At 39.8% G+C, this 15401-nt stretch overlaps 1 protein-coding gene across 2 annotated transcripts in view; it reads left to right on the top strand.

Annotated features, from left to right (window-relative positions):
• The window catches only part of slc25a12 (solute carrier family 25 member 12), a 118324-nt gene that overhangs the window by 26897 nt on the left and 76026 nt on the right, over positions 1-15401 (top strand). For both annotated transcript variants that reach the window (XM_043693649.1, XM_043693650.1), the window contains exons 5-6: positions 5328-5467; positions 10051-10197. In XM_043693649.1, coding sequence (XP_043549584.1) covers positions 5328-5467; positions 10051-10197 — 287 coding nt within the window. The remainder of the gene's footprint in view (positions 1-5327; positions 5468-10050; positions 10198-15401) is intronic.

Consider the following 15401-nt stretch of genomic DNA (forward strand, 5'->3'; position numbering starts at 1 on the left):
CCTTCATAATTTTATATGTTTATACAAGATCCGCCCCCCTCATTCTTCTGAATTCCAATGACTATAATCCCAGTCTACTCAGCCTCTCCTCATAAGCCAATCCCCTCAACTCCGGAATCAACCTAGTGAACCTCCTCTGCACCCCCTCCAGTGCCAGTACATCCTTTCTTAATTAAGGAAACTAAATCTGCACACAGTACTCCAGGTCTGTCCTATCACCCTCACCTTGACCTTTTTCCACCTATCACATTTCCGACGCCCCTTTCCGACGCCCCTCCTCCCTATCTTTTATCTTAGCCTGCTGGACAAACTTTCCTCATTCCTGAAGAAGGGCTAATGCCCGAAACGTCGATTCTCCTGTTCCCTAGAATGCTGCCTGACCTGCTGCGCTTCTCCAGCAACATATTTCCATCTCCGATCTCCAGCATCTGCAGACCTCATTTTCTCTGCAAATCATAATATGAACAGACAAAGCCATATGATTACATGAAAAGGAAATGATGCCTGATACGTATCAGTTTTGTTTGAGGATAGCTCCAGGATATCACGCAGTAGCACAGGATATTCTTCTGGAAGAGGTGATCAGTCCGAAATCATGAGGGACGTGATGGTCTAGTGATATTATCGCTGGATTGTTAATCCATAGACCCAGATAATGTTCTGGGGATCCAGTTTTGAATCCTGACATGGCAGGTGGTGGAATTTTAAGCTTAATATTAAAACCTGGAATTAAGAATCAAATCTGTTGTTGATTGTTGGACAAACCCATCTAATGTCCTTTATGGAAGAAAACTGCCAACTTTATCTGGTCTGGCTACATGTGATTCCAGAACCATGGCAATATGGTTGAATCTTAAAAAATAAAAGCAAATTACTGCGGATGCTGGAATCTGAAACCAAAAGAGAAATGCTGGAAATCTCAGCAGGTCTGGCAGCATCTGTAAGGAGAGAAAAGAGCTGACGTTTCAAGTCTAACTGACCATTTGTCAAAGCTTTGACAAAGGGTCAGCTAGACTTGAAACGTCAGCTTTTTTCTCTCCTCACAGATGCTGCCAGACCTGCTGAGATTTTCCAACATTTCACTTTTGTTGAATCTTATCTGCCCTCAGGGCAGTTAGGAATGGGTAATAAATGCTGGCCTAGCCAGTGGTGCCTTCGTCCCATAAATCAATTTTTTTTAAAAAATGGGTAGAAGAGGGATCAGGTTGGTCTTGATTTTAGGGAACAGCAAAAGAATTTAAATAGCAAGACCTCATGTGCTACAATTTCAGGATTACTCCCAGTGTTATTTACCAGCGAGCATAGAAATAAGGCCATCAGAAATAGGAGTGGAAATAAGGCCATTCGGCCCATTGAGTCCACTCCATCATACAATCGTGGCTGATGGGCTTTTCAAAGCCGCTTACCTGCACTTTCCCTGTATCCCTTAATTCCTTGAGAGATTAAGAATTTATCAATCTCCGCCTTGAAGACATTTAACGCCCTGGCCTCCACTGCGATCCGCGGCAATGAATTCCACAGGCCCACCACTCTCTGGCTGAAGAAATGTCTCCTCATTTCTGTTCTAAGTTGACTCCATCTAATTCTAAGGCTGTTCCCACGAGTCCTAGCACCCCTGCCTGATGGAAACAATTTCCCAGCGTCCACCCTCTCTAAGCCATGCATTATCTTGTTAAGTTTCTATTAGATCTCCTCTCAACCTTCTAAACTCTAATGAATACAATCCCAGGATCCTCAGCCGTTCATCGTATGTTAGGCCTTCCATTCCAGGGATCATGTGTGTGAATCTCAGCTGGACATGCTCCAGTGCCAGTATGTCCTGTCTGAGGTGTGGAGCCCAAAACTGGACACAGTATTCTAAATGAGGCCTAACCAAATCTTTATAAAGTCTCAGTAGCACATCACTGCTTTTACATCCAACCCTCTTGAGATAATTGACAACATTACATTTGTTTTCTTAATCACTCAACCTGCAAGTCAATTCTAGAGAATCTTGGACTAGCACTCCCAGATCACTTTGTACTTTGGCTTTATGAACTTTCTCACCGTTTATAAAGTAGTTCATGCCTGTATTCTTTTTTCCAAAATGCAATACTCACACTGAATTTCATCAGCCATTTCTTGGACCATTCTCCTAAACTGTCGAAATCTTTCTGTAGCCTCCCCACCTCCTTCGAACTATCTGCCTGTTCACCTAACTTTGTATCATCGGCAAACCTCACCAGAATGCCCCCAATCTCTTCAAATAAGAGGATCTATTGGTTAAATCTCTTCTCATGGGGATTTGATAAGTGCTGTTGATGATCACTTGAAGTAGCTTGTTATGGGGGTAGAATCCTGTTTGACAGCTAAATTGGAAGGAAGTAAAGTTGGTAACAGGAACTGGAGAAGCGATGAATGAAATTAAAGGTACGCAAAATAAAACCAAGCATCTGCTAAGTTTAGAATATAAAGTAATGTTAAAAGGCACTCCAACCTGAAAGCGCGCAGCATTCACAGCATGGTCAGTGATTTAAAGGCACAAAGACGGGTATAATCTAATAGCTGTTGCCAGAAACATGATTGCAGAGCAACCAGGACTGCGAACTTGGGATTCAAGGGTACAGGCTTGCAAATGAGTTCTCTTCTTGAGTACATTGGCAAGCTGATTTATACTCAAGTTAGAACACAATGTGGGACAATATAAAATAGCCATTCAGAAGTACAAGGAAATATTTGCATGTTAATCTTTAAAATTAATACAGCCTTGTATGGTACTTCATTTTCATGTATGAGCGTTTGTAAGTAGAATGTTTGTAAATCGCGGATGACCCATATTTGAAATTTTAGGAAAGGCAGGTGAAAAAGAGGTGTGGTGTTGTGTTGTTGATAAAGGATGGGATTAATAGGCGGGTAAAGAGTAAAGTCGCCATAGTCCCTGAGGGCTGCTGACTCATTGGAGCAAGATAATTGGGTAGTGGTTTAATTTGTCAGGTCACCATACCTCGGGTAGGGGGATAGATTGAGGAGGAGATTCCATCATGATAGCATGAGCATGTACAGCAATTGAACCTATGCTGTTGACGTCACTCTGCATTGTAAACCAGCTGTACAGCTGAGCTGAGAACCAAGAAATTGATAGAAAAAAGGAGCAAATACAATTACCTAAAAAATAGACATTTCCATAGGCATTTAAAATGAAAATATTTGAGAGGATTTGTAACTCAGGTTCTGGATGTAGGTTTGCTCACTGAGCTGGAAGGTTTATTTTCGGATATTTCGTCACCATACTAGGTAACGTTTTCAGTGAGCTTCCGGATGAAGTTGGATGTCTTTCAGTGGTGTTTCTAAATCTGTTAAGAAATCTTTCTTGTCCGCATCCTGGAATTTATAATTTAATGTATTCAAAAAGAACTGTACCCAACAAACACAGTCCACCGATTTCTCAGCAACAAACCCAAATAAGCAGACAAAACACATCCAGAAACCCTAGCCACTATCCCCGACATCAAAGACATCTTTGAAATGACTGCCAAGCTACTCAGACCCCTTGGCACCATGGTAGCCCACAAATCCACCAACACACTAAAACAGCAACTAATGAACTTGAAAGACCATATTCAGACAACAAGCCAAAGTAATGTCATTTACAAAATACCATGCAAGAACTGTAACAAACACTACATTGAACAAGCTGACAGAAAACTAGCCATCAGGATACATGAATATCAACTAGATTAGATTAGATTACATTACATTGCAGTGTGGAAACAGGCCCTTCGGCCTAACAAGTCCACACCGATTCGCCGAAGCGCAACCCACCCATACCCCTACCCCTACATTTACATTTACCCCTTACCTAACACTACAGGCAATTTAGTATGGCCAATTCACCTGACCTGCACATCTTTGGACTGTGGGAGGAAACCGGAGCACCCGGAGGAAACCCACGCAGACACGGGGAGAACGTGCAAACTCCACACAGTCAGTTGCCTGAGGCGGGAATTGAACCCGGGTCTCTGGCGCTGTGAGGCAGCAGTGCTAACCACTGTGCCACCGTGCCGCCCACTATCCACAAAAAGACATGACCCGCTCTCTCTGGTATCCTTACAGACTGATGAGGAAGAACAGCACTTCAACTGGGACAACACATCTATCCTAGGGCAAGCCAAACAGAGAACATGCATGAGAATTCCTAGAAGCATGGCATTCCAACAGGAACTCTGCCAACAAACACATTGACTTGGATCCCATTTACCATCCCTGGGAGGGGGGAGGGGGGGGCAGGAAATGTCATCAGCGTAGGAAATGATATCACCGCAGGAAATGACGTCACCAACCCAAGGAAATCCAAACACATAAATAGAAAGCGGGCCACACCACCAGTGCTTCGTCCGGAGGCTCACTAAGGATGTTACCTAGTATGGTGATGAAACATCTGAAAACGAACCTTCCAGCTCACTAAGCAAACCTACATCCAGAACGAAAATGTTTATTTAAGGCAGATGTGGCTCCATTACAAGCAGTGAGAAGAATTGAAAATGATTAATGGAGGAAAAGTCAGAGAAGCCAAATGGTAATTTATATTTGTTGTCTTTGAAAAAGAAACAAGAAATCTTCCAAACTTAGATATCCAAGGTACTAAGTAAAATGAGGAATAAAAGAAATTAATGTGTCTGAAGGTTGATGAGTTCCCCAGGATATGATATTCCACACCCCAGTGTGTTGAATGGATACATGGATAACTATAGTGATAATGGATACATTGGTGATCATCTTCCATTAGTTCCTGCAGATTGAATAAGTAGCACATGTCACCCCACTATTTAAGAAGAGAGAGAGAGAAAACTGAGAGTTGCAGTCCTATTTGCCTTAAATCAGTAGTGGAGAGAAATGATATAGTCAAGATATTTTCTAACTAACCTGTTCGGAGATGTTATCACACTTATAGAGCAGATTAGACTTGAACCCAGGCCTTCTAGCTCGGAGGTAAGGAAGAGCCCGCTGTGCCGAATGCTAGAATATATTATAAAGAATGTGATCGTTCTTGACTGATAGTGATTTGATTGGGCACTGTCAGCAGAAGTATTTGGGTAATTTTCTGAACTAGTGACAATAAATAATGTGACAAATGCTTTGCTATTTTGGAATTTTAACCATTCAATTTTTTTTAGTGCTCCTTTTTTATTTCTACAAACTCAATCACTGATGTGCAAATGCCCTTGATAGATTTGCCTGTATCATTAACTATTGCCTAAACGTATTGTAACTTTTTAAGAAGCTAATGCATGTAATTTTTATTCTGTAATTTCTTTAAGTCCTGACTACCTTCTCAAAATTATTCTTAGAAAACATCAAAGAGATCTTCAGCCAGACAATTATGCATCATCACATTCCTTTCAACTGGGATTGTGAATTTATTCGGCTGCACTTTGGCTTTGACAGGAAAAAGAATCTTTCATACTCTGAATTTACACAGTTTTTGCAGGCAAGTAATAATCTCGACCAATTGTATTACACCTAAGGGGGAGCATCATTTGATCTGATCCGCGTATTAGATGCATGTGTGTTTAGTCTTCCCACTGACCTTCGCCAAGTAATCTTGTCTTTGCCACCTTGTCTTAATTGCATTTTATAAATATTCTGCTTTTTTAATCAAAGTAAGCTCCTAATATGTTGTATGTTTTCTACTAATACATGGTTTGCTTGTAATTTTTATCATTATTGAATTCTACCTTAAACAGGATAATTTAAAATTTTATATATTCCTTTAATATAAAGAGAAAAATATAAAATCTTTCTTTGAGTAGATTTGTATAAAACTTGCATGGGAATAGATATCACAGGCTGGGTCAATATTTGTTGCCCCTGAGAAAATGGTGTTAAGCTGTCACCTTGAACTGCTTTGGTTCATTTGTAATGGTACCCTCGCATGCTACAAGATAGGAAGCTCCAGGATTCTGACTTAAGCAGCACTGAACAAATAGTGACTATATTTATAACTCCTAATTAAAGTGAAACAATTCTTGTTTCAAGAAGTCTTGTACAAAGTCACTTGATTATCAAAATGATTAAACCTGTGTATATATAACTTGAACAAATTGCATAGTTTGAAACAGTCAGCCTTAACTTGAAATTAATCCTTGTTATTTAAAAATATGTTGCATTTAGATGTTATTTGCATTAAAATCCAATTATGTCAGGCTCATGCTTGTTAACAGCCAATAGACTTGTTAGTCTATTTGACTCTTGTTTTTTCTGAAAATATAGTCTTATCTTGGCTACTTGTTTGTCTTGGGAGGTTTTTTCCTTCTGCAACAGCCATTGAGATATTCTGAAGTGCACATCTTTCTGCACATGTTCTGCGGTTGAGGGCTTATTTGGGAGTATTCCCTGCTGGTCATTTCTGGGATTCCCAACAAGTTTTCATGGTAACTGAAATGATACAGGACCTAAAGAGTCATGCCTTCATTTTAGGAAACTGTTTCTTACTCAGGTTCTGTAGCAAAGAGATGGATAGTTCAAGGAACATTGAACCAGATTTGTTTTCTTCAGAAAGGGAAAATAAGAAGAAATTCTTTTGAGTTCACAGTTGATTTTATGACCAAGAACTAAATGTTCAATGAGCCCCAAGAATTCCCACTACAAAGCAAAGGTTGCCTCATGACTTTGTCTCAAATATATATGTCTCAGTTCTAGATACTGGCAACAAACCCAGGAAAGATTTCTGTACCTAACCTGACTGATTACAATCTGAATGAAATTATTGACAAAGAAAGGCATGCCTACACTAATGGTATTCTTCTCATCAAATGTGCAGAATGCAAGCTCAGCATCATTATCCTGTTCCAGCAGATGAACAGGTGCAAAACATGGCAATACACATGATCTAAACATGAGTACCTGATTGATCATGTTGATTTCTGTGCTTGCAGTTGCAAAGATATTCATATTTCCACAACATTGATAGAAGCTGGTGACGACTGGAATGATCACTGACTTCATTCAATCATATCTATTAAATTGGCTTCCAAAAGATGAATGCAACTGAAAACATGTCCACATCAGATTGATGTTGAAACTCTGAAAGACCCACTCAAAAGAGACCAATTCCAACAATACCTGGGAGGGAAAAGCTTTCTAACTTCAGAAAATGAATGTCCCTGGTGCTTAACTATCCTTGAACTCAGTACCATTAGTGCGTGCAAAGATGTACTTGATTTTTTCTGACACAAAATCCGGATTGATTTAATGAGGATGATCAGGATCTTCATGAGAGCTGAAGGTTGATAAATCACCTGGACCAGATAGACTACATCCCAGAGTTTTGAAGGAAATAACTGAGGAAGATTGTAGAGTTGTTGGTGATCTTTCAGGAATCGCTAGAGGGAAGGTCCCACAGGATCATAAGACACAGAAATTATTGCAAATGATCCTGTTCCACAGCCACCTGATGAAGGAGTAGCGCTCAGAAACCTCGTGTTTCCAAATAAATCTGTTGGACTATAACCTGGTGTTGTGATTTTTAACTTTGTACACCCCAATCAAACACCGGCACCTCACATCCTGTATGTTATGGTCTTGTAAAGCAAACTGATTGTAAGCTTTAGCGTTTCTGTGCTGGCAGAATGTCCAAAACTCAAAATAAAGGATTTGCAGACAGAGGCACATAGCAGCATAACAACATGGGTACACAAGGCAAAAGCAATTTAACATCATGCTGACATGAATGGAAGCTGTGGCTTCTTCACCGCCACAAAGACTATTTGTGTTCTCAGTGTTACAGAAGGACAATCTCCTCTGCGGCCGAGAGGTTTGGGAGGTCTGATCAAGAAAAGTGAAACGTCACCTGTCAGAGGGAGCATTTTGAACATGCAAAGGATTCACTGTTGACAAGTATTTTCAATTCCAACCACAACACCCAGTAAGGGACAAGCTCTGAAATGTGCCAATGCCTATGGAGTAATGAAAGCGATGGCACAAATAAAGAACAGCATTGCATCAGGGAGCGATGGAATTCCCACTCAAATCTTTAGGTACATGACTGAGGAATAAACATCTTTGCTTTATGTTCTACAAGTCATGAATGAAGAGGAGCTCCTGAATGATGGAGATGCCATTATTGTGACAATTTTCAAAAAGGAGGGGCAAATCAAAGTGCAGAGGCATTACCATGATGTCCAGTGCAGGAAAAGATCATTACAAAATTTTCTTTTGAACTGGCTCATTATTTGCTGAGAGAATACTCCTGAAATCAACATGGGTTTGGGTCATTAAATGACATGGTGGACATGACTTTTGCAGCTTTTCAATTTAAAAAAAAAAGTCACAAGCAACATAATCCTCTTTATTGCGTTTTCTTTTTGACATGCCAAAGCTCTTCTATTCAGTAAATTGTGTGCCAATCTGTAGGATTCTGCTGAAGTGTGGATGTCCTTCAAAATTTGTCATCCTTCACCTGCTTCATGGTGCATGAGCAAGTGACCCTTTGCAACTAATCCTTTAACCATTTGAGGTTTACAAAGGTGTTGAACATGATTGTGAGACTGTCTCTGTCCTTTTATCTTCTGAGCTGCCATGGTCCATTGATTAGAGACAAGTTTCCTACAAGAGTGCAGTTTGTTTATTGAATGACCTGTAAACTATTTAATTGCTGACTACAATCAAACTAAGATCAGCCTGACTTCTGGTATTGTGCTCCATTATGCTATTGATAGTGAGCAACTGCTGTTTTGGGAACAGACCTTCAGAGACTTATTAACTTAATTACCAAAGCCATTGCAAACCTGGGACTTGGGCTCAGTATTCAGAAAAGCAAAGTCCTTCATTCAGCAAGTTCCCAGTGTGCACAACTGAGCCCCACTGATCAATATTCCTGATGAGTGTCTGGAAACTATCTTTAACAGATAACTGGCATTTGGCAAAGCAATCCAGAATTGCCTGAAATCTGTTGGTGCATCCTTTGGCCATCTATGGAAGCAGGCGTTTGAAGATTTAAACATCAAATCTGAAAATAAGCCCATAATCTACCATTGAGCCATAATCCCTACCTTACAGTTTGGTGCTGAAATATGAGCAATGCATAGGAGGCACTTCAAAAACAGGAGTCATACAATCCAGACTACCTGCAGAAGATCTTGCATATAAAGTGCAAAATGATGCACCAGCATCATTGCTGTCTCATGAGCATGGAGGCTATTGCTATCTGCCATGTTTCATTGTGTTGATCATATAGTTTGGATGTCAGATACCAGACTCAAAGTAGGTTGTTTTCTCCCAGCTAAGTTGGGAGAGGCACACCAGAGAAGGACAGACAAAGTACTTCAAGGATATTACGAAAGTCAGCACAAAGAAATGCAGAAAATCTAAACAAACTCAGCAGGTTTGGCAGCATCTGTGGAGAGAGAAATAGAGTCAATGTTTTGAGTTCAGGTCATAACGGATTTGAAACATTAAACCTGTTTCCCTCTTCACCGTTGCATCCAGGCCTGAGCTTTTCTTAGCATTTGATGTGTTTGCTTCAGATTTCCAGTATCTACGCTACTTTGCTTTTATACGAGGAAATGCAATCTTAACAACCACTCGTGGGAGATGCTTACCCTTGACTGAAACAGATGGAGGCAATCTGTGACAAGAATTCCAAATTTTTGAGACCCAGCTATGACAAAAAGTAAAAACAAAAAGAATAAGTCCTGACTCGAACAAATAATGCACAGTGGGACATAACATGAGAAATGTCCCATCTTTGGACTTGTGAAAGGCAACCGTCTTTATCATGAGAAATGGCCATAAATGATGTTTCTTTTAATTTGTAAAACAATGGTAGTGTCAAAAGGGTAGTAGAACTTCTGGTGAATTTTTCAGTGTTTGATTTAGTGACAGCTAATTTACAGTTTATATGATGGGTACAGATGTTGGAGTGAATTTTCTGATTTTATTGTTCTCAATTTATTATTACTAATATTGTCCTTTTCGGAAGTTGTTCTGATTCCCAAAGGTAGTGATGGCTCTAATCCAAGAGGAAAATAATGTTTTTCTTAAATGCATGTATTTTTGATTCTCCTTTTGCAGGAGCTACAGCTAGAACATGCAAGACAAGCCTTTGTACAAAAGGACAAAAACAAAAGTGGCACAATTGTGGCATTAGACTTCAGTGATATTATGGTTACCATTCGTTCACACATGCTAACTCCTTTTGTTGAAGAGAACCTTGTCTCAGTAAGTGAAATTAGCAGACTTTTTTTTCACCCAAAAGTAGAGCTTGGAATGCAACATTGATGTTGTTTTATAATGGAAAGCTTGTTCAAATAATTAGCGTCTATATTGAATACTATCAATCTTAATAATTTAAAAATTCATCACATTTACAAAAAAAGTTCTCTGTTGCTTTAGATTAGTTTTGTCCAATGAAGGCTTGCACACTTGTTGAGTTGCCATCATGTGTGTATCAGAAATACATCTATTAAAAATTTAGTTTGTATTTTGAGTTTTCACTGGAATCAGTTTCCTGAAATACTTCTGTCTTAATGCAGATCAAATCAACATTTACAGTATCTAACCTAACACTGAGAATTAACTACAGCTGAGAGACACTCAATGGTTTTAAAAACAAGTAGGTGAAAGCAAACGACAAGTGTCAATGGATGATTTTTTAACTGAACAGGACTTAGTTGGAAACCATACTACTGACAAGAAGATAACTCATTTTTATAACTGAGGACTATGGATGTTCAGTTTCTGCCATCAGGCTTGTTACAATGTGTCAATGCACACAGCAGGCTCACTGTTGAGCCTAAAAACCTATTGGAAATTTTTGGTGTTTCTGCCTTTACCTCTCAATAGATCTCTCCTCCTCATTCCCACCAATGTGAGACATTAAAATGTTGAATTTAGAGTTGGTTTCATGTGGAGCATGTTTGTAAACAGTGTGTCTATTCCTGTGCATGATGCACAAATTTGTTATAACAGCAACTTAATATGCGAGTCATTTGTTTTAATTGTGAACAGCTGTACTAGCGTTCAAAAAGGGTGACCACAGAGATAGTGAATATATCGATTGTGGAATTGCAAAGTTTCCTTAAACAATCCTGACTGGATTTGAAGACAGTAAATGTAATGCTGTGTGGTGGCTCAGTGGTTAGCACTGGTGGCTAACAATGCCAAGGACCCAGGTTTGATTGCAGCCTTAGGCGACTGTCTGTGTGGAGTTTGCACATTCTCCCCGTGTCTGCGTGGGTTTCCTCCAGGTGCTCCTTTCACCTCCCACAGTCCAAAGATGTGCAGGTTAGGTGAATTGGCTGTGCTAAATTGCCCATTGTTTTCAGGGATGTGTAAGTGAGGTGCATTAGCCAGGGGTAAATATAGGGTCGGGGACTGGGTCTGGGTGGGTTACTCTTTCGAGGGTTGGTGTGAACTTGTTGGGCCGAAGGGCCTGTTTCCACACTGTAGGGGTTCTATGATTCGATTGCTGACGAAGAAAAACGGAGCAGGAAATGGAACTTCAGGCCAGTTAAGGAAGACACATGTGAAACAATGCTGAAAACTACGAATGAGTTGTTACTAAGACTTCACTATGTAGTCTCCAATATCATATGAAAGGGGAAGCTAATGAAGAACATAGTGGATGTGATGTATGTAGGAATTGAATGAACGTTTGAACAGATGCCACATAAAATGTTGTTGTACAAAACAAGGGATTATGATTTTTGGAGTAATTGATTAGAATGAATAGATTGGTTAATGGACAAGAAACAGAAAATTGGTATAAATGTTACATTTGCAAGTTGGCAGGCTGAACCTAGTAGGGTGTTAAGAGGATCAGTCTTGGATTTTTGATAGTTATAGTCTCAATTCATGACCTAGGTTACAACCCAGTTAAGTGTGGCTGACCCTCAGGTTCTTGGGAGATAGTTGAGTGCTGGTAATGCCATTGAATATCTTGGAAAGCTCTTTAGATTCATTCTTGTTTAATTTGTCATTGCCTAATACTTGTATGGTGAAAATGTTTCTTGCCACTTATCAGTCAAAGCCTGAATGCAGTCCATGTTTTACTGCTTGCAGACTTGGTTTACTTCATCATGTGAAGAGTTGTAAATGAAACCGAACACATTGCAAACAACAGTGTGCATTTCCATTCTGGTCTTCTAGTGGCAGGAAGGTCATTGATGAAGGAACTCTAGATGGTTGGGTCCAGGACACCATCCTGAGAAACTCCTGCAATGTTGCCTTGGGCTGAGATGATAGACCTCCAACAACGACAACATTCCTTCCCTTGGCTTAGCATAACTCCCTTGGCTTGTCGTTGGAGAGACTTCCCCTGATTCCCATTGATTTCAAGTTTACCAGGATTACTTCATGCCACATACACTGAAATGATACCTGATGCCTCACCTCTTGAATTCATCTCTCTTGTCCATGTTTGGGATGTAATGAGATCAGGAGTTATGTGGTCCTGGGAGAACCCAAGCTAACTATTGCTGAGTGAGTGCTGCTTGATAGCTCTGTATGTGACCTCTTCCTTCATGTTGCTGATTGAGAATAGATTGGTTTGTTAATTGGTCAGACTGGAATTTTGTTGTTTTGTTGAGGACATGACATACCGGAATAATTTTAACTCTGGTGTTGCCAGTGCAAGAGCTGTTTTGGAGCCACTTTGCCAGAGGTCCATCTCAATCTGGAGTGCACGTCATCAGCAGTAAAGCTGGGCTGTTGTTAGGCCAGAGGCTTTTACTGTATTGGATATGTTCATCTGTTTCTTGGTGTAACATTGAATGAACCTACTTAAAATCTGGCATTTGTGATGATAGGAGGAGTCCTTAGGAAGAGGCCGCAATGGCTGTCTGCTTTGTGGTTCTAATTCAAGGTAGTTGCAAAACCTATGATTTTGTCTTCGTACTCCTAACAGCTCCCCCAAACTGCCAATTTAAAAAGGTAGCGAGACAAAAACAGAACTATAAATTATTGAGCTTAAAATGTGTGATTGGAAAATGTCCTTAATAAAGGGCGTAATAGAAGTACATTTAGAAATATATAATATGATCAAGCAGAGTCAGCATGGCTTCACAAAGGGGGAATCATGCCTGACAAATTTATTAGAATTCTTTTGAGGATGTAACAAATGGGATACATAAAGGGGAAGCAGTGGATGTAACACACCTGGATTTTCAGGTAGTGCTTGGTAAGGTAGCAAATGTTACTTCGTAGTAAGACAAAACCCGTGAGTTGGAGATAGCCAATCCTTCATCCTTGCTAATATTCTAAGTAATAGAAGACCAAAAGTTGGGATAAGATGTGGATTTACAGGATGCCAACCTGCAGCTAGTGAAGTGCCACAGGGATCAGTGCTGGGGCCACTGTTATTTACAATATATACTAATGACTTGGCTGAGTAAAGTGAATACTGTCACTAAGTTTGTGGATGACACAAAAATAGGTGGGAATGCAAGTGATGAGGGCTCTGGATGACGCAGGTGATATGGCATATTAAGTGAATGGAAACCTACTTCACAGATGGATGTAATGTGCAATAAATTAGAGGTCATGCATTTTGATAGGAAGAATAAGGTGCTAAATATTATTTAAATGGAGAAAGTGTGCAGAGCAAGGAGTCCTGATGCATAAATCACACAAAGCCAGCATCCAAGTTCAGTAGAAAATAGGGAAGACAAATTGAATTTTGCCTTTTGCGTATCATGCCAGTTGGTCTTTGATATAAAGAGAATGGAGTATAAAAATAGAGAGGCCTTGCTAAAAATATACAAGGTACTAGTCAGACCATAACTGAAATGTTATGAACTGTTTTGGTTTCTTAATCTAAGAAAAAATATCCTGGCATTGAAGACAGTCACTATGCTAATCCTGGGTGTGAACAGATTGTTCTATGAGGGCGAGTTGAGTAGATTGGTCCTGTACTCATTGAAATTTAGAAGAATGAGAGGCAATCATATTGAAATATACAAAGATTTGACAGTAGATGTGGAAAAGTTGTTTCCCAGTGTGACAGTGACTAGGATCCGAGGGTGTAATCTCAAAATAAGGTGTGACCCATTTAATATATAGAGGAGAATTTCATCCTGAGGGTACTGAATCTGTGAAATTCTTGACTGCAGCGGGCTGTCAATGCTCTCGTTAAATATATTCAAGGCTGAGATAGACAGACTTTAAATCGGTTAGGGCTTCGAATATTATGGGGAAAAGGCAGCCAAGTGGAGTTGAGGATTATCAGAAGAGCTGTAATCTCATGGAATGATGAAGAAGAAATGATGGGCTGAGTGGTCGACTTGAATTTCTATGTCTTATGGTCTTGTGGAGACTCTTCCACGTGATTTAGATTCTCTCCCTCAGGGTATTGTGTGTGAAGTCACAGCATGTGGATTGCAGTAGTTCAAGAAGTGGCGGAGCCGGTGTTGGATTAGGGTGGACAAAGTTAAAAATCACCCAACACAAGGTTAAAGTCCAACACGTTTATTTGGAAGTAGTAGCTTTCGGAGCGCTCCTCCTTCATTAGGTGACTAGTGGGGCAGAATCATAAGACACAGAATTTATAGAAAAAGATCAAAATGTCATGCAACTGATGTGATATATTGAACACACCTACATTACTGTTAACTCTTTTATCTTTTAGAATGAGTTGCAGGTATTGATTTAATCACACTTTTAATGCGTTGTCCAAGCTGAAATTGCACTTTTTTATAATACCTTAAGTTATCTTGGGAATGTGAATTGAAAGAAGTTCTGGGATTTAAATATTAATGAATCGATACCTATAACCCATTCTAAAAGATGAAAGACTTAACAGCAATCTAGGTGTGCTCAATATATCGTATCAGTTGCACGACACTATGATCATTTGCTAGAAGTTGTCTTATGATCCTGCCCCACTAGTTACATGATGAAGGAGCAGTGCTCTGAAAGCTAGCACTTCCAAATAAACCTGTTGGAATATAACCTGGTGTTGTGTGATTTTCTAACATGGTTCAAGAAGGCAGCTCATCATCACCTTCTCAAAGACAACTAGGATTAGGTGCTGATGAGCTGACACCTTGATCCTTTGTGGTTCATTTGCTATATGTACATCCACTGCTCGGGAATGAACTACAGGATTTTAAACCAGGGATACAGGAAGAATGGTTTTTTTTATATCAGGTTAGGATAGTGAGTAACTTAGAGAGAAACTTACAGGTAATGATGGCATTCCCTTGCTCTGCAGCTGTTATCCTTCGAGATGGTAATGGCCGTGGATTTTAAAGATACTGTCCCACGAATATTTGGCAAATTTCTGCAGTGCATTTTGTAGATAGTGAACATCTGTGAAGGAGGGAGTGAATGTTTGTGGATTTGGTAGCAATCTAGTCGGCTGTGTTTTCCTTGGTGTAATTTTTTGAGTGTTGAAAAGCCTTTAGTTTCCAGATACTTTCTTCAGG

The sequence above is a fragment of the Chiloscyllium plagiosum genome, chromosome 7, assembly GCF_004010195.1.
Source record: "Chiloscyllium plagiosum isolate BGI_BamShark_2017 chromosome 7, ASM401019v2, whole genome shotgun sequence".
Taxonomy (NCBI): domain Eukaryota; kingdom Metazoa; phylum Chordata; class Chondrichthyes; order Orectolobiformes; family Hemiscylliidae; genus Chiloscyllium; species Chiloscyllium plagiosum.